The sequence below is a fragment of the Drosophila busckii genome, chromosome X (assembly GCF_011750605.1).
Source record: "Drosophila busckii strain San Diego stock center, stock number 13000-0081.31 chromosome X, ASM1175060v1, whole genome shotgun sequence".
Taxonomy (NCBI): Eukaryota; Metazoa; Arthropoda; class Insecta; order Diptera; family Drosophilidae; genus Drosophila; species Drosophila busckii.
Window position 1 is genome coordinate 13,969,988 of NC_046608.1, and position 25,331 is coordinate 13,995,318.

The window sequence follows — 25,331 nt, forward strand, 5'->3', positions numbered from 1 at the left end:
GGTCATTTGCATATTTTGTAGCGCTAACTGTAAACCGTAACTGTTACCGTAAATGTAATGGCAAAGCGTAATGCATAAACTTTGCCACAATGTCGTCTTTTGCGATGGAAATGCGTGCCATTCAAAACAACTAACTGCATTTGCAACAAACACAGAGAGAGAGAGAGAGAGAGAGAGAGAGAGAGAGTGAGTGAGTGAGAGAGAGAGAGACATGCATAAAAGCACGAACGCAGGTGCGTTCCCTTTATAGTTTGTTGAACTTCTTTTGCTACAACTTTTATTTTCCATTTCTTTTCTTTAGCTTTTCATTGTTGTTGTTATTTCCTTTTTTTTTGGCTCTGCTTCAACATTTTAGACATTTATTTGCGTTGCAACATTGCTTGACTTCCATTCCCGCTCGCCCCTCTCTGCGCTTCTCTTATGCTGCGCTTGGCTTGTCTTGTCTTTTAACCAGCAGCAGACTTGGCATTTCAATTGAATTGTCAGCAGTTGCAGTTTGCTACTTAAATGCTCAACCCAACCACCCACCCACCCACAACACGCGCTTTCGCCACAAAAAGCAAAAGAAGCAAATAAGAGTTGAAAACAAGCCAAAGGGCTCAAGGCTTAGCTGCTCTGCTTTAATGAGTTGCCGTGATTAGAGCTTTGTTTGATTGCGGCTCAGCAATTAGAAACTGATAAACGTCCCGCATCTAACGTAAAGTCAATAAATCTGCTTGAGCTTTAAATGGTCACAAATTTTAAGCAAACTCAACATGAGCATACAAATATTTGTATATTTAGTTTATTTATTAGCCCATAATTAAATTCTATGCTACAATTGGTATAGCCAGAACAACAAAGGCCTTCAGGCTGAACTGTATATATATTATATATATATTAAATATATTTGTATTCAAGTATTTTTATACTTTTATATATTTATATTTTTATCTAACTATGCTAGAAATCTAACACTTAATGTTAAGTTGATTAAGTTAAGTTAATGAAATGCTTCAAATACAATATTCAATACAAACATACAGCTGATGTTTAGCTAAGGCTGAGGCCAAAGCAAAGCCCAAGCGCTAACACCCAAGCCCACCCACACGACAAAGCAGCGACGCTCTCGTACGATCGAAAGACGCGAGCAGCGCTGCCCTCGTTAAGCTACGAGCGAAGATTAAACAAGCAAATTTCATTTAAATATTATTAACTTTACTTATTGTTGTTATCATAGCAGCCATTTGCCATTTGACTTTAGCATCACTTATGACATTAACTATTCACACTGGAAAAAAGTATTTTTGATGTTTAATTGAAGCTAAAAAAAATGAATGCTATAATGAAAATTGGGACATGCGACTATTGCATAAATCAATTGATAAATGTAATTACTGTATATAATGTATAATATAATGTATATCGATCTAAAGTATTGGTAGTAAATTAGAAAATTACACTAAATAATTATTTATATTACATTATTAACTTGTCTTAGACTTATGCTATAATATAAGTGAGGCATCTTTTAAAAATAATAAATTATTGTTTTGCGTTGCAAATTGGTTGAAAGCTCGCTACAGCTCGATATTAATTAAAATAAAGATTATTAATACTTGGCACATTTTATCAAAATCGCTTTTTTTTCAACAAATATTTTCAAAATATAAACAAATTAATTGCTTTAATGCGCGTAACTGTCGCCAATGCACAGAATTTAAAAAGCGTTAGGCTGTACTTATTAAAATTTGTTCATTGAAATTAATTGCTAATTTATGTGTATGTGTATAGAAGCTGAAAATGACAGAAAATGAAACCAATTTGAGCTCTCGCTGCATGCAACGTGGCCACAGCTCAGCAATGAAATGAGCTCAACTTGAGCTGAGCAACTGAGTTGGTCAATACTCATTTCGTTTCTATTCTTTTATGCTGTGTGGGCACACACGCAACTGCGCCTAGGAGTAGGCAACGCTTAACGCTTGCGTGTTGCAGGCACAAGTTGCAAGCAATTTGTGTGGCGGCTTATCACTTATCTCGAGTGTGGCAAGCAAGCGCCTGGCATTGTTATAGGTTACGCTCTGGTTTTGGGGCCATTAAAGTTGAGCCAAAGAGCGTCAGCGATGCGTGTAGGGTAAGCAAAAGTTTTATATTCAAGCGAGAGAGTGTGGGGTGTGTGGGGTGGGGTGGGCTGGCAATAGCCGCAGGGCAGCTGCTTAGACTGCTCTTGAGCTTTTTTTTTTTTTTTTTGGTTGTATTTTAATTCCCAAATCGAAAAAGTTTCGCATTGCGATTACAACTAAAACTCTAAACGCCTTAAACGGCGGCCCAAACTTAATGTGCGCTCTGCTGTTTTTTTTTTTTCGGCTGCTAACTCTAGCCTAGAGGCAAACTCAGCCTAGAGGGTTGTGACAGCGACGACGACGGCGACGGCGACTGCGACAGCGGCGTATGTGAACTACTAATTCGGCATGTCTGGGAAGTTTCATTTTAACGCTAACGTCGCAGCTTCGAGCTCATTTCGTATGCCTGACTGTGTGCCCCATGAACTGGGGGCTGCTTTGTTTTTTCGTGCCTGTGGGCGTGGCAATAAGCATGGGCGCATTAAACGATTACAAATGATTAAGTCGGCAACTTGGCGTGAAATTTGCTTGCGAGCTTGTCTAACGCAATCTGTGAGCCACATTAAATGCAATTTGAATGTGTGTGAGTGAGTGAGAGAGAGAGAGAGAGAGAGAGAGGGCGAACGAAAGAGACACATAAAGTTTGTTGTGCTGCATTGCGGCATGAAAATGAGTCGAGTCGCAAGTTCGATTCCCCAAGGCGGCGCCTCAGCAACATCACCAAAAGTAAATTTGCTACATTTTCATTTATTATTAAGGGAATTAATTATGTGTCTTGACTGTTTCACACACACACGCATACACACGCACACACACTTATGTTGCATGCGCGTCTGACTGTAAAATTTATGCATTGAACCGCTCAAAGCAATGGAAGGATGAGCTTCAATTTAAAATAGCCGACGCTTGTCTAAGCCATTCAACAGTCAATGAACTGCGTCTGTGTGTGTGCACATAAAATATTTATTGCTTTATAGCTGAAACTTAGCATGCGCCTTGGCTGATTGCAGCTTAGTGCATTTTAATGATGGCTTCACTCCTCGCTAATTGCTTCTCAATTAGCTCCGACTCTGCTGCTTGGCAGGGCTGACAGTCTGAACTTTCCGCAGGCCAATTACAGTGCAACACAACAAAAGCAACTTGCAACCAGCATTTGCATTAAACATTAGCAATTTGCACTTCGACAGCTGCTGTCCTCACGTAGCTCTCAATCAACTTTTTAGCAGCAAGTTGGACATTCGATTAAAGCGAAAAAAAAATCCAAGCTCTCTAATTTGAAATGAAAAAGTGACATGCAGTGCATTTAAATATTATAAATAGCTTCATAGCTGTTAAGTATCAATTACAAATGGTAATCAATCAAATTATAATGACAGCAGCAAATATTTTCAATTGCTTATTACTAATGATTACAAATAAATCAAAAAATAAAGCGGCAGAATTTGAGTTTATTTAAAATTGATGCGATTTGTGTAGAATCGAATTACAAAATATTTTCTAAGCTATATTACTTACTAAGTGAAGTTTTCATCCAAAGAATGTGCAACATTATCTAAAATTTATGATATCTCAAATAATCTCGCATTTTTCTTCATTTCTTTGTAATTGTAAACTTATTAAGCGAAAAAGATTGCCACTTAATTATGAGTTCGCGAACAATTTAATAATTAATTAATACAATTAGTAATCATTATTTCAAAGTGGATAAAATTGATAAGCTGCTGAGTCGAATTCATTAACCGCACTCTGCGGTTTCGCTTAAACGTAATTAAGAGTTCTTTAAACAAATTAGAAAACATTTTCAATGGCAGTCTTAGCTCAAATTTAAACAGTGTTAAAGCTTATTTGATATTTCATAAATCTTAGATTATGTTGCACATTCTTTGGATGAAAGTAAGCATATCAAATATATATTTTAATTAATTGTTTTTTACTTTTGCATGTCACTTAATTATTTGAGAAGTCTACTTAAGTGTACTTTGGTGTTGCACAAATTTGTCTTACGTTAGTTGCTGCAGACAAATTTGAGCTTGCCGAAGAGTCATAAATAATTTAACTATGCATATATTTAATATTTAAGAGCAATTGTGTTAATTGTTAATAAATTGTCACTTGCTTTAAATGCAACTGTTTCGAATTGCACAACTGAGCGCATGAATTATGCAGAAAGAAATTGAATAAAATTTTATGCGTCCGAATGGCAATTAAAGTAAGCTTAATGGCCAGCATGGCGTATGCGTAATAATTTTTTGTTAACTAAGTAAAACGCGTCTATTCAATTTGCTAGGCAGAGCAGCAGCAAATGTGGGTCAATGTGGTCATAGCACAACCCCACCCCCCACCCCCGCCCATCACGCACTGTAGAGTTTTGCGAAAAATAAAACCATTAAGCAAGTTGCGCCTTGGCTTGGATGCTGTAACTGCTTTCAAGTGCTATTGAGGCTAATGTTGTCGAGTCATGCCAAACATAATATTTACGATTCGTGTGTGTGTGTGTGAGTGCGTGTGTGTGTGGCGTGCAACAAGTTAGCTTCAAGCTGGGGCTGATTTTGAAAACAGATTTGACTTTCATAACTTGGCCATAGATTATTTATTCAGTTTAGTTGTTGGGAGCAGCCGAACTCGAAGCGTGCCTAATGCCCATGAACTTAATTTTGCAAGTTTCGTTTGCCCATTAAGGCAAACTTTATGCCTTTAACAAGTAACGAGTCGTAGTAACTAAAATTGATTTCCATTTCAGCTTCATTGCAGCCTCAACGAGCGCCCAATTACAATAAAAATAACTTCAAAGTCGGACCCCGAGCGAGCCTCAGAGAATTCAATGCATGCAGCTTCAGCTTGAAGTCTTGCCAAACAAAAGCAAAAGCCAACAGCAGCGACTGCAGCTAAACACGTGCGCACTTTTCTTTACTCTCCCCCTCTCTCTCTCTTTCCATTTGTTTGTTCGCTGTGATGCGAACCAGCACAGCGAATGTCAACTGAGCACTGCTGCCATGGATAATAATTCCGTTTATAGCTACGGCATATCCGCTGCGAACGTGCTCTATCAATGGGGAGGCGGCGCCAGCAGCGGCAGCGATGGCGACGCCGCTGCCCACACAATCGATATGCATACATTGCCCAGCAGCGTAGTGGGCGAGTCACGCCCACGCGAGCTCAATGGCACGCGAGCGGGCAATGAGAGCAGCAGCGGCGGCGGCGGCGGCGGCTTCGACTACGCCACGCATCAGCAGCTGATCAGCTACGAGTGCCCGCCCATCTTCGAGAACATCAGTTATCTGAACGTCACCTGCGACTTGCCGCTGGACTATGCGCTGCCCCTCTATGGCTACTGCATGCCCTTTCTGCTCGTCCTCACCATCATATCGAACTCGCTGATTGTGCTCGTGCTGAGCAAGAAGAGCATGGCCACGCCCACCAACTTTGTGCTAATGGGTGAGTGTGTATTGCATCTGCTGTGTTGCTCGCAAGTTCAAATTCATCATACGCCATGTGGTACGTGCACTTGACATTTGACACAAGCAGCGTACACTGCAAAAAAATATGCATGAGCGTGCTTTAATACACTTAAGCTTGTTTATTAAATTTTATTTTAATTTATATACCAAGAAAAATGCAAAGCAAAATTAATTTAATATTTAATTCAATATATAATTATCATTTTAAGTACGAAAAGTTACATAATGTAAAAATATAATAATTTTATATAAATGAAAAATTTATTTAATTAATAAGCAAACATTTTTTTGTACAAACGCTCAAAATTTAATTGTTACAAAAAACTTAATGGAGTAAACTTAAGTTTAAATGAATAGAAATAATTTTCATGAAGCGGAATGGTATAGTAATTCTTTCAAAAAGGAATGATAGAGTAAATTAATAACTTTTATTTGATTGTTAAATTTGTTTTTGACATAGTAAATCTTTTGATAGGCCTATTAACTTTAGAACTGCCATTTTGTTTGCTTTCCTCTATGGCAGCTAAAACTGAATTAAAATAAAGATAAAGAATTATATGAAGATAATTTTAGAGAAAATTTCAAATTTGCACAAATGGAAAAATTTAAATATGTCTTGTTTTAAATATGCAGCATTAGCTTATTGGATTTGAAACAAAATGTTTGAGCCCCAACGATTGTTTTTTGAATTTAAGTCTTTGTTACTAATTAATTAATATAATTTAGTCTGAATTACTATGCATTAATGTAAAAAATTATTCATGCAATTCATGCCCATTATCAATAACTAATATTCAAAATTGTTAGATATTGTTGAAGCTTATCACTTATAATTAATTGACTGCAGTATAAAACACATACAAGAATTTTTAATTTTATGAAATTTCAATATAACAAAATAGTAAAAAATAAATATATATATAGCTAGTATAGTAAATGTTATATTTATAAAATTCGTAATATATGAAGTGACTGAGAAATGTGTAGCAAGTCGTTGCCCTTGCCTTGCCTTAAATTGGGTCATTGCATATTTAATATTGCAACTCAAATAAATATTTTTTGCTGTGTATGGAACGTGCTCAGTGGCAAGGGTGTTGCTTTCACTCAGTTGTTGCTGCAGCAGCAAAGTTGATTTCGTGTTTGGACTGCTGTCATTTATCGTCGCTTAACTGGGCTTGAACCCAAAAGTCCACTACGGCGAACAGCTAAACACGATTAGCCCCAGTGAGCCGCTGGCGCCCAGAGCTTAACCCATTGACAGCAAATATTTCAGCAAAAATGCTTTCGACTCTCGCTCGTGAGCTTGTGGCTGGGTATGGGGCTAAGCAATCTGCTGCTACAAATTGCATTGACACGCAGCGCGCTAGGAATTGGCGCTCGGCTCTCGGCTGATGTGCAGCTCAGCAGACTGAGTAGGCGCCCACGCTTTGCTGTCCGCATCATGTTTAAGCTACTTACAGCCACTACGTGCCAATTTTGCGCCCCCTACGCCCCACTGGATGCGCTTTGGCTTTGGCTTGTGCGCAGCGACTTTTCATAAATCAGTGGCAAATACCACAGAGAGCAAAAGAGCAGCACACACCAGACCCCCACCTCACCCCATGCGTTCAGCCATTAGCATTACACACGCTATTAGAATATCTCAGCATTACGCGGAATGCGTGCCACTGTGCTGGGGCGAGTGGGTGGTGGGTGGGGTGGGGCCACGCACATTGGCAGCTATTTTGAAATCTAGCAAAACTTCTGCCTGATTTAACTTTGTGGCACATTAAATGGATCTGCGCCGCGCGTGCACTCACTGCGTAGCTGTGTGCGTGTGCGTGTGTGTGTGTGTGAGCCTCTCAGCTGAAATGGCATGGAATCCAAAATAAATAATAATCAACAAAAGTGCTGGGAAAACCTTCACGCGCAAAGTGATTACAACGCTTAAGCATGTCACTCTCTCTCTCTCTCTCTCTCTTTCTCTCTCGATGTTGCTCTCCCGCTCTGTTCATGCCTACATGGCTAAGCATATGCAGTCAGCTAACAAAAATGTTGTTTTAGTTCTTGTTAAATGTTTTACGCGCACAACTTTTTGTCTGCAATGAGCAGAAACTCGTTGAATGCAACTGAAGAAGAAGAAGAAGAGCCCTGGGCGCAGCTCCAATTAGCGCAAAAATTCTAATTAATTGCATGCTAAAGTTAGCAAGTGTGCTAGCAAGAAAGAGAGAGAGAGAGAGAGAGCGGGACAGAGAGAGACCACAAAGAACGCAGTGCGCATAAATTTGAAGCCCAATTTGTAAAATTTCAATTGAATAGTGCATGAATTTAAAATAATCGAGAAATACTATTAAAATTATAAAACAATATTTAGATGTTTAGGCTGAATGTTGTATATTTCAGCTAAAGTTACTTTAGTAAGTAAAATAGTTTAATATAATTTTACTTGATTGATAATTTCAATTTAAATAACAAATAATTGCATATCCTAAAACTGAATTTAGTAAAGGGTTATACAAGAAATGCCTGATTTTAATCGCTGAGAAATATCATAAAATAAAAAATGATCAGATGCATTTATCATTTGAATTTGAACATATTAAACAAAATGTTTTGACTACGGACAGAACAATTTACGCTTGAGTATGCATAAAAATAAAAATGAAATTAATTTTAAAAAATGCGTAAGAAATATTATAAAAAGTTTCGTGTGTATAACATTTAAGCAAATATAAATCAATGCAAGCAAATGAACATTCATTTAAAAAATTAATTTGTATATGCTTTTCATTAAAAATAGTCAGCATAGCCATCTGTACGTAGTGAATATTTATAAATTTGTATTTTACTTTATTTATTTTTTGTATTCGAATTCGAACTGAAACGCAATGCACTTGAATTGAAATTATTTGAAAAGATTATTGTGCCAGGCTGGCGGCAAATGCATTGGATTGGATTGGATTGGATTGAAATAGGCCAGAGGCGCTGGAAAAACAATTTCAAATATTTTTTGTGTAAATGTCGTACATCTCCATTAAAAATTAATGCATAGCAGCATTACCTTTTGCACTTAGCGTGAACCATAAATTTTATACGTTATGCTCAAGCATAAAAATCATTCAAGCTCTCAAATTGCAAGCCCAATATCGTGAGCTTTAAACGCTGAAAAGTTAAGGGGTGGGGGGCAAAGGAAAAGCAAATGCAAACTATATGGCTGTGTGTTTGTTAGAAACTTTTTTCTAACGCTTTACAGTTGTGTCAAAATATTCACGCGCAACTTTTCGCGCAACAAAGTTACGTCAGTCAGTCAGTCAGTCAGTTAGTTAGTAATGCAGTTGACTTTGGATAACTTTGCTGGCGCTTTTACATCATTAATTTAACAATAAGTGCAACTGCTGACTCAGGCAAAAAGCAAAATCAATCAATCAATGAAGCGTTAAGTGAGCTCTCAAAAGTCTAAAGCGCGCTCGAGTGTGACTCGAATGCTCATGACATTGCATAAACGTAACTACGCTGAATCAAATCGTAATCATACAATTTGCGCTAAATTATATTGCATTAGTTATTGTATTGTTTGATTTTCATTCATTTGCAGGCATGGCCATCACCGATCTGCTGACGGTTCTCTTCCCAGCTCCTGGTCTGATTTATATGTACACGTTCGGCAATCACTACAAGCCGATGCATCCGGTCTCCATGTGTCATGCCTTCAGTATATTCAATGAGGTAAGTTCACGCACACACACACACACACACATGCACACGCATGTAATACATATGCATGCAACAAATTGTGGCAGCAGGCAGGCAACATCTTAATTGCTGAGCGCTAGTTCAATGGGTGGAACGCTTTATACTTTGCAACGTGTGCTTGTTAGGCTTGTGTACTACTATTTTTTTGTGGGTGGGTGTATTTTTGGGGGTGGCTGGCGCTCATTGACCTGAATAAAATGCTCGGCTGACGGCTGAAGCGCTTTGTCTCTCAATGAGCAACAAACACCGAGAGAAAGTGCTGAAGACATTTGCACAAGTTTGTAGCGAGTTAAAAAAAACAAAAACAAAATAGAAAAAATATATGTACAGCTATAGCGGTATCAATTAGAAAACAATTGCTATAGCCTACTCATTCTAAACTTATTTAATTTTCAATTGGCAAGAGGCTAAAACGGCTAAACTGGTTAAGCTAAATAAGCTGGCAAAAGATTAGTGCAGACAAAGTTCAAGCTAAACCATTAACAATTGAACAACAATTGAAATATGCAAAAGCTGCGCTCAGCTTATTTGAAACACTTCCAGCTTTCTACCTGTATAAGTACTAACTATCTAATTGTAATTAGTGTTCAACCGATCTCTTCAATTGAATTAATTTTATGCGCCTCGCGATGCTTTATCGATCAATATTTTAATCGATTGTTTTAAGCTTTTTGATTTATTTTCGCCATTTTCTTTTTGGCAACGCCTTGAACAAAACTCATATGTAATGCAACTAATTGCTACTCTTATTATTAACTGGCTGAGGGCATAACCCACTTAGTACCTATTGCCGCCATAGCCATCAAAATAGGAATGCTCCAAAATCTGCTTGGCTGTAATGCGATGCACTGGATCGTAAATGAGCATCTTGTGCATAAGATCAACGCCGTTGTCATCAAGATTCTTAAGCTGGCTGGTCAGCTGGTTTGTTGTCCAAATGGGAAATGTATGCATGTAATCCGGCAATGATGTGACACCAGGCCAAATTTGCTCGGTGGGTGTTCTGAGTATTCGGAACATGCGAAAAAGTTGATCGATTTCCGAGTCGCCTGCAATCAGCGGCTTGCGGCTCGCCATTTCAGCAAATATGCAACCAATTGACCAAATATCAACGGGACAGGAGTATCTGGACGATCCGAGTAGCACTTCGGGTGCTCTGTACCAGAGCGTTACAACCTCATGCGTATAGACGCGCACTGGAATCGAAAAGGATCTGGCAAGTCCAAAGTCGGCCACCTTAATGACGCCATGTTTATCGATAAGCAAGTTCTGCGGCTTCAGATCACGATGCAGCACACGACGTCGATGGCAGAACATTATAGCATCTGTTAGCTGATGCAGATAGCTGCGCACTAATTGACTATCGAGCTGAACTTTAGCTGGCAGCGAGTCCATGTATTTCTTGAGATCCATTGACAGGAATTCAAATATTAAGAATATGCGATTCTCTTCCATCAGCACATCGATCAAGCAAACAATGTTCGGATGCACTAATTCCTTAAGCAGCGAAATTTCTCTAATCGCCGTAGAGGGCACGCCCTCATTATTGGTCTGCAAGCGAATTTTCTTCATGGCAACGAGTTGGCCAGTTAAACGATTTCGTGCTTTATAGACGACCCCATAAGTGCCCTCGCCTATTTTTTCGATTCTTTCAAGGAATTCCATGAGGAAAGCTGTAAAAATTATTATAAAGAAATGCTGACTGAATATATTGAAGCAATGCTTGATTGACAAGCAACAAATGGCCACTCGATTTGACTTTTTCCAGCATATTACTTGACTATTTCTCGCTGTGTAGCGCACTGTGTGACGCATTGTTAGTCTCACCCTCCATTTGCAGCGCCCAATTTTAGTTCGCAGCCGCGTCTAGTTCTTGTTATCGCTGTTGTTATCATTATGGTCTAGCACGTTACGTTCTGCAGCTTGTGTGTCAGCATTTAATGAAAGCAACTTCAACTTGCCACTTGCCACTGCCACTGCCACTTGCCACTTGCCACCTGCTAGGCTTACACACATTCAGTCGATTGTGCGTCGCGCTTTTAACATTATCATGCTGCTCGCCCCTTTTATTTCTATGCATTTCCATTGTCGCACGTTTGTTTCGTTGATTAATCAACGTTTTCAATTTATGGCAGTCGCTCGTTCGTGAGTAAGAGAGAGCGTGAGAGTGTGAGCGAGAGGGCTGACATAAAGCAAAACTGTTTACTCACTTCAATAGAGTAGTGTCGAGCTGATAAACTGCGCCCATTGTTTCTCCAACTTATGCCCCCATTGTTGTTGTCGTTGTTACAGCTCTACGTGCTGTGCCTGGACTCCCAAGGGATTTGTACCAGCTAACAGCTAAATATCATGCTGAGCCCAGGCTGAAGGGCTGAGGGCTGAGGGCTGAGGGCTTAGCGGTGGTTGCTGTTGATATTCATGAGTTTGACGCTGGCTATCTGCGTATGACTGCCATAAAATTCAACTCACATAGCTACCCACCAAAAAAAAAAAAAAAAATAAGAACGACACACACACACACACACACACACACAAAAAAGCAATAGAAAGCCAAAAGTGTAATAACCGCCAGGCGGCCATTGCAGCTGAAGTTGAAGATTTTTCGTTTCATTTATCCAAGCAAATTTATATATATATACGTATATATATTTTCTACTGCTGTCGACGAGCTTGGCGCGTTTAATGGCCATGTTAATGTGTCAGCGAAACGAGCTAACACAGCCAGTCAGCCAGGCTAACTGTATAGTGCATTACAGCCTCACACACACACACGCGCATTTAGATAAAGCAACTGAGAGTGCCGCATAGACAGAATGGCAAATTTTGTGGCCATAATTGTGGCAGGCACTGGGCAGAGCATTTAGCTCGGGCCAAGGCAACACCAACACACTCAAATGGATTTGAACGAAAGTAATGCGTGTGCATGGGAGAGTGCTGCTCGACTCTTGTCAGTGGCACAAGGCTTAGCCTCTAAATTAGTAGAGCTTGCTCTGCTCTGCTCCGCTCTGCTCTGCTCCGCTCTGCTGTAAAATAAGTTTCAGCTTTCAGCTTTGGCTGCAGCGTTAATTAAGTGCATTTGAAACAAGTGAGCTGAGTCTGAAGTGCAAAAGCCTGTTAGTCAGTATGTAATTTAGCTTGAGGGAATTAAGTCATAGTTTAGTTTTTTTTATTAAGCATATAAGGTTTGGTACAATAGCAAAGCTCTTAGAGTTTCTGTAAATCTTTGCAATAATTTGTTTCATGCTTATTTATAGCGAAATTTAATTCAGTGCTTGTATTTTTATATTTTGATTAATTTCTTTCTTTCTCTGCCATTAAGCATCCATAAGCAATAATAATAAAAATAAGAAGAAGAACTACCTATATAGATATATGTATATAACTTACTTGAGGCTAAATTATAGTCGTGGCTATGAAGTTAGTCAATGTATTTCTTATTTCTTCTGCTTCAAATATTTAAATTATGAATAATTGATTTTGAGACATAGACTGTAGCACTAACAATTTATCGCAATGATTTGGTTTTGGATATCAAAGCTTAGCTGCGCTGCTCGTGCGCTAAGGCAGCGACGCACACGATAAGCGCATCGTTGAGAGAGCGCTTCGCTACAGTTGCGCGCACGTGGCGACGCTTCGTTTGTAGCGACGGCTGCGTTTTCGCAGTCTCTGCTCTAGCTGCTAAGGCGGCGACGCCAACGCCTCAAAGCGTTGAGAGTGCGCTTCGGCTCAGCTGCACTCTCACGTGGCGAACTTCGTCTGTACCTTAGTGACTGCTGCCTTTTTTTCTAAGCTCAGCTGCGCTAAGGCAGCGACGCACATGGGTCAAGTCGTTGAGAGAGCGCTTCGGCTCAGCTGCTCTCACGTGGCGAACTTCGTCTGTACCATGATACAATAATACAAGGTAGCGGACTACACTCTTCTTTTTGAATGTTTTGGGTACTTAGCTTCATTCGCTCCCGCTCACACCGTATACAAAACGAAAAGAGCGACAGCGAGAAAGCAGCAAAAAGGAAGAAGAAGCTAAGTAACTTAAGAGCGCGGTTAGCTACCTTGTATTATTCTACCATGCTCTGCTCTAGCTGCTAAGGCAGCGACGCCAACGGCTCACATCGTTGAGAGAGCGCTGCGGCTCAGCTGCGCTGCTTAAGCGCTAACGTAGCGAGCATCGTCTGCTGGCGGCAGCTGGTTCAGTTCTAGTGCAGTGCTCAAGCTGTGCGCTTGCCTTGTGATCGCTGACTGCCGAATTTTTCTAGCTAGCAGTGTCCCAAAACTAGAAAACAACGCAACGTTTATTTTTGTTTATGAATTAGTAATTGAAATTAATTAAGTAAACAAGTTGTTTGATATGCTTAGATATTTAAATATTGAATTACGATAGCTCTTTGATTAAGCAATTACTGATAACAATAGTTAGATAAATATTGCAGCTATTGACATTACACAGACAGCCTTATTTTAGTTTAGAAGAGCAAAGCAAGAAGCAACATTGAACTGATATGCAACTTTGCAGATAACAAATATAAACAACTTAGATATGCACAAATGTGAGCTAACAACTTGCAATTTGATATTAAATTCACGCTATGCAGCGCTTACGCTTTTTGCATAACTAGTAAGTAGATTTTACTATTAATGTACTCCACAAAGCTCCAAGGAATTTTGTGTATTTCGCTCTAGCAGATAATTCAATAAAAGTCTTTGCCATGTAGCTCAACAATATTATGTTGCTTTATATATGATTCGCTCGTTTCTCAACTATTTCGCCTGGTTAGTAAATTCTGCGAAATGCTTTATCCTCTGCGCCTTACACAAGTACACAAGTAGCTGTATGTGTGTGTGTGTGCACATCTTAGGCGAAACTGCAGCTCTGATTGCAACTGAGCTTGAGTGTTTGATCTGTTTGTGCGCTACTAAAGTGCTGCGAACTGAAAGTACACAAAGTGCACCTTTTGTGGTATCAGCGCTTACATTTACACATATTTATGCTGCTTAATACCCTGCAGTTTTGCAGAGTATTTTAAGCAAAGAGCCACATTGTCGAGGACTGCCAATCGGCTTTCCATTTCAATTACATTTTATTTTTTGAGTTTTCATTGTCTTTTGGATAAATATCCCAGACTAAGGCAGATGCAGTTCAACTGAATAATATGGACGAACTGGCTCTGAAGGCAATGGAATATTTTATGCTAATTAGAAGGAATATTAGGTCTGTTATTATAGAATTAGCATCTTACTCTAATTAGCGACGCAGGAATTGCACAAACCACAATCGGCTTAGCCACTAGACTACTACATATTGCCTATTAAATGAGACTGCTGGAACTAGCAAACAAACTAATATTTAAGTAGAGCCGAATAGTCTACATAGAAGCTTTTGATTAGTTTTTATAATATTTTTTGTATTAATAAAGTCTTTGTTAGGCTTATATAATAAACAATAGCAAAATAAATCGAAAATATTCGTTATATATAATAATATAATAAAACATTATACATAAGTGCGTACCAATAATTTTTTAAAATATTGTCTGCGACTAAATCTAAGTTAACTAGCTCGACTATGTGTCAATACTCAAATGAGAATTGGCTCGCTTATCGACAACGGATTAGTTCATGCTAATTGGTGAGCAAGTAGCTCAAGCAAAAACCGCAGGGTACTTTATGGCACACACACACACACACACACACACACTCGTACGCGTGTAAGCAAGACACTTAAGCGAGTGTTTACCTGCACCTGTATTTACCAAGTTAATGCTCTTTTGTGCTCTTGTCTTGTCTGCTTACAGATAATGCCTGTCATGTGCCACACCATCTCCGTTTGGCTGACGCTAGCGCTCGCCGTGCAAAGGTAAATATACATGCATACTATATATATATATATATAAATATATATATATAGCAGTGTTATATACAATTAATGCTAATAAAAATGCCAGGCAAAGAGCAGACAACGCTAGTCAGCTTAGCAGTTGGCTTAGCAAAAGAAGTTGTCAGCAGCAGCAGCAGCAGCAAATGCGAGAGTTGCTTCAATGAATTGACCAAATGACCAACTGACTGACTGACTGTGCTTCACTTGTCAATGGCACAATAAATCAGCCATTTGCAGTCTGTGTGCACTGTCAATGGCAGGCAAATGGCAAATGGCAAATGGCCAGACGCCCAGACGGCCAATGTGGCGTATGATCAATGCGACACCTGCTGCCAAGCACAAACAACTTGTCTTCGTGTTTAACTTCTGAATATTTGACGGCAGTCTAGCATTTTTAGTTGCCGATAATAAATGAATTTATATGCGAGCTGTCATATATCAAAACTTCAACAGCAGCCATATCCAGCTCACACACACACACAGACGCGCAAGTTTAAAGTGTAAAAAGTAAATGTGTATATAAACAAAAGCCATAAATAAAGTCAGTGCCATAAATGTTTTATAGACACTAAAAATGAAAAACAATAGGAAATAAATAAATATCAAATGAGAAAAAATGCACAAAGCATAAAAAAAGCAGAAAACAATGAACTAATATAAAATTGGCAACATAAATCGTTCGAGTGCGAGTCCTTGCAAAATACTCAAATGCCCAAAAAAGAGTCCAAGTAGCGCTTAAAAAAAAAATAAAGCACACACACACACACACAGATAGATAGACAGAGAGAGAAAAAAAATTTATATACAAATATTTTGAAGTGGCAGCCAGCACTCGTTGGCTGCTACGCATTGTTCTATTAACTCATGTGTGGCATCATAAATTTATCAGCTTTGCAAATAAATTTCCACAACCCGCAACGCAATAGCGAAACCCAAAACGAAACGAAAGCGAAACTTCAAGGCGCTCAGCAAAAATGTTCTATGAAAATGGTCATAAATATTTGCGCCATTATGCGACTGGCGACCGCTTCAAGTGGTCGCTATCTCTTGCATGTGTGTGTGTGTGTGTGTGTGTGTGTGTGTGTGTGTGTGTTGCAGCAAATAGCTAAATAATACGCTCTGGCTGGGGAGACATTCATAGAGCGAGCGAGCGAGCGCAACTCTTGTTTGCCCCCATTTTTGTAAAACGCTTTGAAAATTGCCCGAGGACAAATAGCTCGATAAAACAGTCAACGTTTATTGTTTTCGTTGTTCTCGCTGTCAGCTTCTTGTTGTTGTCAGCTTATTATTGTATTTCAAGTGATTTTAGGGGCCACTCGACAAGTACATACTGTCTATTTCGATAAGTTGGCATATAATAAAGCGAAATTTACTGCTCTGCGAATTGCAACTAAATTGGAGCTAAAACTTGTTGCATTACGAAAAATGTAGCACACTTATTGGGGGCGCCAATTTCTGTTAACAATTCAACTGCAGCATCACAATTAAGCATTACAAATACCCTCAAGCGTTATTTATTTGCTTGCTCCGAACTCTTTTATTTACAAATAATATATTTTGCTTTAATCGTTCGCTTACTTCAACTTGCGAGCTAAACAATTTATTAAACGGCCATAAAATCTTTGCTGGCAAGCAATTTATATTTGAAATTTATGTGCGCTACGCCTTGTTGCAAGCAAATTAAGCAATTGCCAATTGAACTTGCGTGCTCTTGCTCCGAATTCAATTATCAATATCAATTTCATTTCAGGCTAAACGCTTGGCCAATTGCTAGGCAGTATTTCTTTATTTTTTTGCTTTCAACTTTAATGAAATTCACGCTCGGCAAAGGTTCAATGCAAGATTGATTGAAAAGCATTTTGAAGTGTGCCCTACCACCCACACTCACACACACACGCCCACAGTGGGCGTGCCAATAATTATGCGCATAAATTAGGCCAATGCGTAGCCTTGAGCGAAAACGAACGCGCGAGACCCACAAAGCTGTGTGAGCTTAATGCAAAATATTTCTTTAGTCACACACACACACACACACACACAAGTCGGCAAACTATAAAGCAAACTTTTGGCAGACAGTGTAGCTGTAACTTCATTTCCAGCCTGACATCGAGCGTCTTGTGCCTAACAAATTACGGAAATTACCAGAATTATAAAATTATAAAACATAAACTTGATTAGCTTTTGCCTTCGCTTAGGCAAAGCAGCGCAGGCTACAGGATAAGGCACAGACTACGCATTGGCAACATAAATTTTAGGCACCTGTCGTAAATTGTATTATGCCATTGTACTCGGGCTTTGAAATTGCATTAGCACTAAAAACGTTTGAAGCTTCTAACTCGCGACACATTTCGTCCTGCCAGAGATAAGCGAAGGAATTGTAAAGTTTCGATTACTATTAGCACTAACTTAGTTCATATTGAACAATTCAAAAACAATGTTAGCAAGTAGACATTTTAATTAATGTCCCAAGTGATTTGATTTGATAAGAAAAATTAAATTAAATACGCAGAAAGGCAAAAAAGTAAATATATAAAATCAAAGTTGCACGCATTATGAATTAAAGTTTGGAAGATATATTTTATAATTATTAATATTTTATTAGCTGACAAATAAACAATTTAATTTAAATGCTTAAAAATATAAACACGTCAGGATATAAAAAATGCTGTAAATTAAACATAACTAATAAAAATGCCTGCAAAATAGATAAAGTTGGTATAAAATTGAATTAATAAACTCCTTGATTAAAAAATACATAAAAACATAAAGAAGCAAATACTTTTACAAATTGTTGCTGCATTCTTAATATCTAAATAATTCAAATACTTATAAAGCGCATATAAATATTTATTCATTTTATTATAAAATGCATAGTTAATAAATAAAAATTAGCGCTTAGGTAATATATGAAGATGTTATCAATTGAATGACGAATGAAATAAATTTCTAATTAAAAATTTATATATATAAATAAATCAATAAATACATAACTTTTCGTCAATTGCTGCTGCTAGCTCAAACTTAATAAATTAAGTACTTACAATATGCAGTTAATAAATAAATAATTGGTTTATATTTTTGTTGTTTGTATTATCAATTGAAGGACAAATTGAAATACATTTTTAATTAAATTCTTAAATACTATATGAATATGAATAAGTAAATTATTATAAATTAATTATTAAAATAATAAGGCATAATTTATAGACGAATTAAATGACGAATGAAATAAACTGTGGCTAATGAATCGTTTGTCTAATTGCAGATACATTTACGTGTGCCACGCCCCCATGGCACGCACCTGGTGCACGATGCCGCGAGTGAAGCGCTGCACGTTCTACATTGTGCTGCTGGCGTTCCTGCATCAGCTGCCGCGCTTCTTCGATCGCACCTACTTGCCCATGTACATTGAGTGGCATGGAAATGAGACCGAGGTGTGCCACCTGGAGACCTCCGAGTGGGTGGACGACTATGTGGGCGTCGATTTGTACTACACCAGCTACTTTACGTTTCGCGTGCTCTTCTGCAATCTGCTGCCGTGCGTGGTGCTGGTGACGCTGAACATTTTGCTGTTCGCCGCCCTGCGGCAGGCCCAGGAGCGACGCAAGCTGCTCTTCCGCGAGAATCGCAAGAAGGAGTGCAAGAAGCTGCGCGACTCGAACTGCACCACACTGATGCTGATTGTGGTCGTCACTGTGTTCTTGATTGCCGAAATTCCGATTGCCGTGGTCACCTCGATGCACATTGTGAGCTCGCTGATCATCAAGTTTCTGGACTATCGCATTGCCAACATCTTCATAGTGCTGACCAATTTCTTTCTGGTGCTCAGCTATCCGATCAACTTTGGCATCTACTGCGGCATGTCGCGCCAGTTCCGCGAGACCTTCAAGGAGATCTTCCTGGGCCGCATGGCCAACAAGAAGGACAGCTCGTCCAAGTACTCGATCGTCAATGGCCCACGCACCTGCACCAACACCAACGAGACTGTCCTCTAGTAATTGGTGATGTTGGTGCCGCGTCGCGGCAGCAGCGATCAGCACCGCAGCACGGCCACAACCACAACCGAGCTGTTGGGCATATCGCAGACGCAGCACCAACATCCCCACACCCATCCCCATGCCCATGTCCATGCCCATCCCCAGCACCATTCGCATCGTCGCATTAGCAACATGGACATTATCGCCGAGGAGCGCAATGTCTAAGATACTCACTCGACTTTCACTAATTACAGCCTAAATGTTTTCTCAATGTTTGAATGTTTGTTCTAGTTCGAAAGTTCAACACAAAACAAAAACCAAAAACAACAATTACATTGAATGTGTGTTTATAAATGTTTATGAAATATATAATATATATACATACATATATATGTATACCTACTAGCAGTAAGTTAATGTTTGATTATGAGTGGCTAAAACTTTTTCGATTGATTGGCAAACCTAAAGTGATAAATTTAAATCTAAATTTAAATTTAAATAAAATGTAGCTGTAAAACTTTATAAACGACATGCATAATAATAACAACAACTGAATATTTATAAACATAATTACAGGTAATAAGTTTAAAATACAAACCAACAATTTATATAAAATGATTGAGTGTGTGTGTGTTTTTTTTTTTTGTGACAGCAAAAGTTGTATTAAACATAAATGTAACGTTACAACTTGAACAATAAGTAAGCTTTCATTTAAGTCAACACCTAAGCTAAGGCAAAAACAAAGAAACAAACAAATAAAAAAACTCATTTAAATTTGTAAACCTTTTGAGCCCCAAAGTTTACGGATTTAAATGATAAGCAAATTGAACAAAACGAATTTGAAGATTTCAATATTTGTCATATACATATAAGCATATATAATATAATATATGCATGCATATATATTGTGTATTGTCCTTTTATTTGTATTTGAAATCATTTATTTCTTGATAATAAATATACATATACTAAGCCATTGAATGTTGATATGTCCGTGTACAAGTATTTTAAACAAAAACAAAAACCAAAACCAAAACGAAAACAATTACAAGTTTAAATGTTTTAAATGTAAAATTAGCAAACTAAGCACTGAATTATGCATCAACTAAAACAAACTTCAAGTTTAATGTCTGAATGGAAAAGTGTTTCAACTATGACAACTACATAGTATGTGTAAAACAAAAACGAGAGAAATATATATATATACACATACACATACATACATATATATACACATATAAATCTTTTATGCAAACTTAGTTATTTCATTAATTTTGTAAATAAAATTTCAATGTTCATAAAACAATGTGTTTTATTTATGCCACACACACACACACACACACACATCACAAAGAATGTTGGGGCCTATCACCCCAACTGACACATTCGATGTACATCTCAGTAGTGAGGCCAATTCTGCAGAATGAGATTGAGCAACACCATCAGCTATGTTTAGGTAGGAAATGACCAGGTGTGGTCTTCGACAAGGTGACTCGCGGTCCTGTATGCTCTTCGATATACTAAAGGAATGCTGATGGTCATCGGAAGGGCACGGCTCGGATGAATAGGTGTGTTCAACTCCTTGATAATATTGATATTGGCCGAACCAAGCAGCCATTGGGGCTATTGGAAAGGAATCAGCTAAAGTAAGCCAAGCAGTTAATACGGACCAGACAAAGTTTATGCTGTGCTCAGCAGAGAAGCGCGTCGTCTTGATGCTAAGCTGACTGCAGACAGTTCTACCCTTGAGTTTGTCAAGGAATTCATCTACCTTGCCTCTGCTATAGGTAGTACCAATGATATCAGATCGGAGATTAAGCGGAGAATTGCACTTGTCAGCTGTTGCTTTGGGATCAGTAAGCAAATTGTAAAGCAATGTAATAGTAGAGCTCTCTCTCCCTCTCCCTCTCCCTCTCCCTCTCCCTCTCCCTCTCTCTCCCCCTCTCTGTCTCCCTCTCCCTCTCCCTTCGCCTCTCCCTCTCCTTTTCCCTCCCCCTCTCCTCCCCCTACTCTATCATCTCTCTCTTCTTCCTCCTTCTCCCCTCTCTCGTCCCATCTTATCATCTTCCATCCCCTCTCGCTCCTCTCTCTCTCCTTCTCCCTTCTCTCCCCTCTCTCTCTCCTCTCTTCCCCCTCTCTGTCTCCTCTCTTTCTCTCTCTCTACTTGTCTCTCTCTCCTCTCTCCCTCTCTCTCTACCTTCTCTCTCCCTCTCTCTTCCTCTCTCTCTCCTCTCTCTTCATGAAAATAGTTGATCGTCTTCTGCTACTACTACTCTCTCTCTCCCTCTCTCTCTCCCTCTCTCTCTCCCTCTCTCTCTACCTCTCTCTCTCCCTCTCTCTCTACCTCTCTCTCTCTCCCTCTCACTCTTTCTCTCTCCCTCTCTCTCCCTCTCTCATCTCTCTCTCATTCTTTCACATTGCACGTATGGAAGAAGACGCTTCGTCCCATAAGGTGCTTGATGCGGTGATTGTCGGAAAGCGGCGAAGAGGACAAACCCGGATGCGTTGGCAAGACCACCAGGTGGTGGTGATGGTAGCCCTTTCTACATCTGGTATTACCAACTGGCAAAGGCGCTCAGGCTATGACCCAATAGATTGTGATGGTCAATAATAAAAATAAATTCAAAGTACAAAATGTACATTTATTATATCAAGTTGCTGAGAAGCAGTCGTTAGACTCTGTTTGTCTTGCTGATCAAGAATACATATAGTTTATGGCGTCTGCCCCGACTCCTTCTCCCTATATATTTTTATAAAAATGTCAAAGTATATGACAAATATCAGGAAAATATCACGCATACATAAATTCTTGCTGAGTGAAGAACTTAAAGTTCTGTGCCAACTGAGTCTAGAAGGCATTGGGAAGAAGAGTTTGCATGTAATACAAAATTGCTGCTGATCAAGGTCTATATTGCTATGATAAGAATATGCTGTGTCAAATTTGAAACAAGAAACTTTAGTTGTCGAGAAGTAAATTGACTTCTGTCTAATCTGAAAATTTCACTAAGAATCGAGTAAGAACTGCATTTAAAACTGTTTACGATTCAAGCTCTAAATGGCAAACCTGGCTACGTCTATTACCAATATAAATGAATTATTAATAAATGAATTATTAACTGCTTGTATCTCTTACAAATTGCAAATCGTGAGTCCACACTGTGTTTGCTTAAAAAAAATTGATGGGTGTCCGCTCGATCACGTGACTGAGCAGTGAATGCTACTGCGACTGTAATTCTTAGGGTAAGTGAAATGCAAGTGGCAAGCTTAAGTCGGAACTTAAACAGTTCACTATTTGCATAACTTTGTGCCACTAATTAACTTTGCTGCAGGTTTGCACAACAAGGTGTCGGAAACTCTTAAAGTGTCAAACTTTTGTTCAAACTTTGTAGCGTAGCAACAGTTTTTACCAAATATGTGAAGAGATTTTCATGGCTTGAATGCAGTTGCCACAGCTGGAACTGAGCTGAGGCCTGCGGCATGCGGCATGCAAAAAATAGAAAATTTATAGCAAAAGCCAATAAATTAAATGACGAGCTTGTTCGGACAAGGCTCATTTATTTCGCTCAAAATTGATTGACGTCCCACACACACATACACACACGCACACATGGATGCGCACACAAAAAGTCAAACACGAGTGGGGCAAACATTGCTATTAAAGTTAGCAACAACAACAATGGGGCGAGGCGAAGCGCACAGCCAACAGATAATCAATCAGAAGCTGCTTATTGGCTTTTCAAAATGCGTCTAACAAAATAAATAAAAGACCGAAGCGGCAATGTGGCATGCCACGCAGCCACGCCTCAAATCTAAAGACGCTCATTATGCCCTTCAACCCACACAACCCACCCACAGTCTTAACTCCCAAGCAGCCAAAATAAGTGTCCAAAGCTGGACCCAAAGTCAAAATCACAATTTAATGCGAGCTCTACATGCCTGTGTGTGTGTGTGTGTGTGTGTGTGTGTGTGTGTGCTAAGCTTCTACACATGTCAAAGAGTCGATAAGCATTCATAATCAAAGGCAATTAGCAGCGCTTCAAATTGATTTTGATTTGCGTCTTGCTGCATTTGCTTTATAATTTTAAATTTGTTTTTATTTCTAAATGCCTAATACAATTGCTTTAAAAATGTATAATTTATCAAATTTATTTGAGCATAATTATTTTATTCATGTATTATATATATTAAGCATTAAGCTAAGTTTAAACGTACCTCGTATTTATCTTAAGTCTGTAGCAAATAATAAATAAGAATCGGTTCTTAGTTATAAAAATATAATATACCTATCGTTATATTATATAAGCCCTGCTAGAGTAGAACTCCAGTTCGTTGGAACTGACATTAAGTGACAGCTGAGCAATGTAACTTACGTTCAGTGGTTGACCCGGCTTAACTGGCTTATCTTTCCGGTGCACAAGCAATCTCTGCACTTCTCTCAGTGCATCCAAATTGTTGTTCAAAAATTGTTACTTTCATTGCCGTTATGTTTGTCACTACTGCCAGTCCCTACGTTTTATAGTAAAAATAACGTAAAATAAACAAATAATATTAACATTACGTAGCAATTTGATGTGCATTTGGTTTTTTATATTATTTATTAATTTTAAGTTTGCATTTGCATAACAATGAAATGAATCGTGAGATTGCTCACTGGTCTACGATATATACCTTGAAAAGACCTCGACAGAATCTCCACGCTTCCGTTCCCGTTCCCGTTCCCCTTTCCGTTCCCCTTTCCGTTCCCGTTCCCGTTCCCCTTTCCGTTCCCGTTCATCACGAGATCGACTGCGACTTCTCGCAGAGCCAGGATCAATCCTTTCACCAACTGGGGATCTCTGCTGGCTCTCGGCTGCGCCTCTGGCCTTCAATTTAGCCAGACGTCGCTCACGCTTCTTGGCCTGCCTCAAGTCCACCTCAGTTGCACAATTAGGAAAATTGGTGCATCTGGATTCAGAGCATGCCTCCATAGCTCCGAATAGTGAACTGATGTACATATCCTTAGCGGGCATGGCCTTGACTTTGTGCTTGATTTTTTGTTTTGTTTGTTGAAAAAGCGTTTGCAAAATATTAAATAAATTTTGGTAAGATGTTTACGCTTGAAATCATTTGTATGGAATAATTTTGTGTACTGTGCACTCCCAAGCAGCTAACAAAAAATTAACAACTAGAAAGTCAGTGCCAACTTGTACGAGCAAAACTGTCATTTTAATAAATCTAACAATAAAGCAAAAAAGTAATAAGCAAACAAATTTATTGCTAAAAATCTAATCAAATGGAAAATTATACACAATTGGTGCATCAATTAAATTTGCTTGCTGCTAAGCAGTTTTAGAGAATTATTAACCGAATTAGCCTTGCATATATTATTTAATTATTTTATGGCCTGGGGCACAAGCTCTGGCTTGAGCTTCAAAACAAATTTTTTTTAATTAGCGCTTGATCTCGATTTTGCACTCTTAATGATATTTAACGCTGCTGTTTAAATATTAATGAAATTTTCGTTTTCGGTTTCGTTTGTTTTAATATTTCATTTTATTTATTGTTGGCTGTGCAGCTAACAAAGCAAAAGAGCAAAAATTAAAACACAACTAAATGTCGGCAAATTGCTTTTGCAATTAAACAAAAAACCCTAAAAACCAAACATAAAAACCCAAAGGCTCTCAGACAAGCCGCAGACTAATTTCAGCTGGGCCCCTAATAAAATATCACAAATATTTTGCGCAAGCATTTAAATTTAAAAACATACACATATAAATGTGTAATAAAAGAAAGAAGCGCAAAATGCAAGCGCGCACGACCTGGAAATACACTTTGAGCTTGGTAAGCTTATTAAGCAAATGAAGTGCCAACATAGTCGGCATTGCTTACTCGTTAGCGGCATGCCCCCCCCCCCCCCCCCCCCCCCACCACACATGCATAGCAATTAGAGCTTGGGTCTGATTGGGACATTAACCTGTTGCAAAGCGACTATCAATGCTGAAATATGTAGCATATAATTGGGCGTAAATGTATTTTATTAACTGCTGCTGTTGACTTTCGCTTGGCCACAAACTGTGGTCAACTGCCCAACGGCAGGTGGTTATTGGGTGTGGCCGCGCCGCCTCTAGTGCAAATATTGGCTTGCTGTATTCACTTTAAGAAACATGGCTTCGAATAAAGGGAATACTTAATGGGCAGACACTAAGCCGAG

At 38.8% G+C, this 25,331-nt stretch overlaps 2 protein-coding genes across 2 annotated transcripts in view; one reads left to right on the plus strand and one right to left on the minus strand.

Annotated features, from left to right (window-relative positions):
• Positions 1-19,162, plus strand: part of LOC108605506 (sex peptide receptor) — a 49,494-nt gene extending 30,332 nt beyond the window's left edge. Inside the window, exons 3-6 of the mRNA XM_017995254.1 lie at positions 4,843-5,537; positions 9,135-9,265; positions 15,082-15,143; positions 18,430-19,162. Of these exons, the coding sequence (XP_017850743.1) occupies positions 4,928-5,537; positions 9,135-9,265; positions 15,082-15,143; positions 18,430-19,159 (1,533 nt within the window). The 5' untranslated portion in view covers positions 4,843-4,927 and the 3' untranslated portion in view covers positions 19,160-19,162. The remainder of the gene's footprint in view (positions 1-4,842; positions 5,538-9,134; positions 9,266-15,081; positions 15,144-18,429) is intronic.
• On the minus strand, positions 9,965-10,994 carry LOC108605507 (cyclin-dependent kinase 1). Its single transcript, XM_017995255.1, has one exon. The coding sequence runs from the start codon at positions 10,955-10,957 to the stop codon at positions 10,070-10,072; it is 888 nt and encodes a 295-aa protein (XP_017850744.1). The 5' UTR covers positions 10,958-10,994; the 3' UTR covers positions 9,965-10,069.
• Positions 19,163-25,331: the final 6,169 nt, after the last annotated feature.

Coding starts and splice junctions, on each gene's coding strand:
- LOC108605507 (XM_017995255.1), bottom strand. CDS start 10,957: ATGGAATTCCTTGAAAGAATCGAAAAAATAGGCGAGGGCACTTATGGG.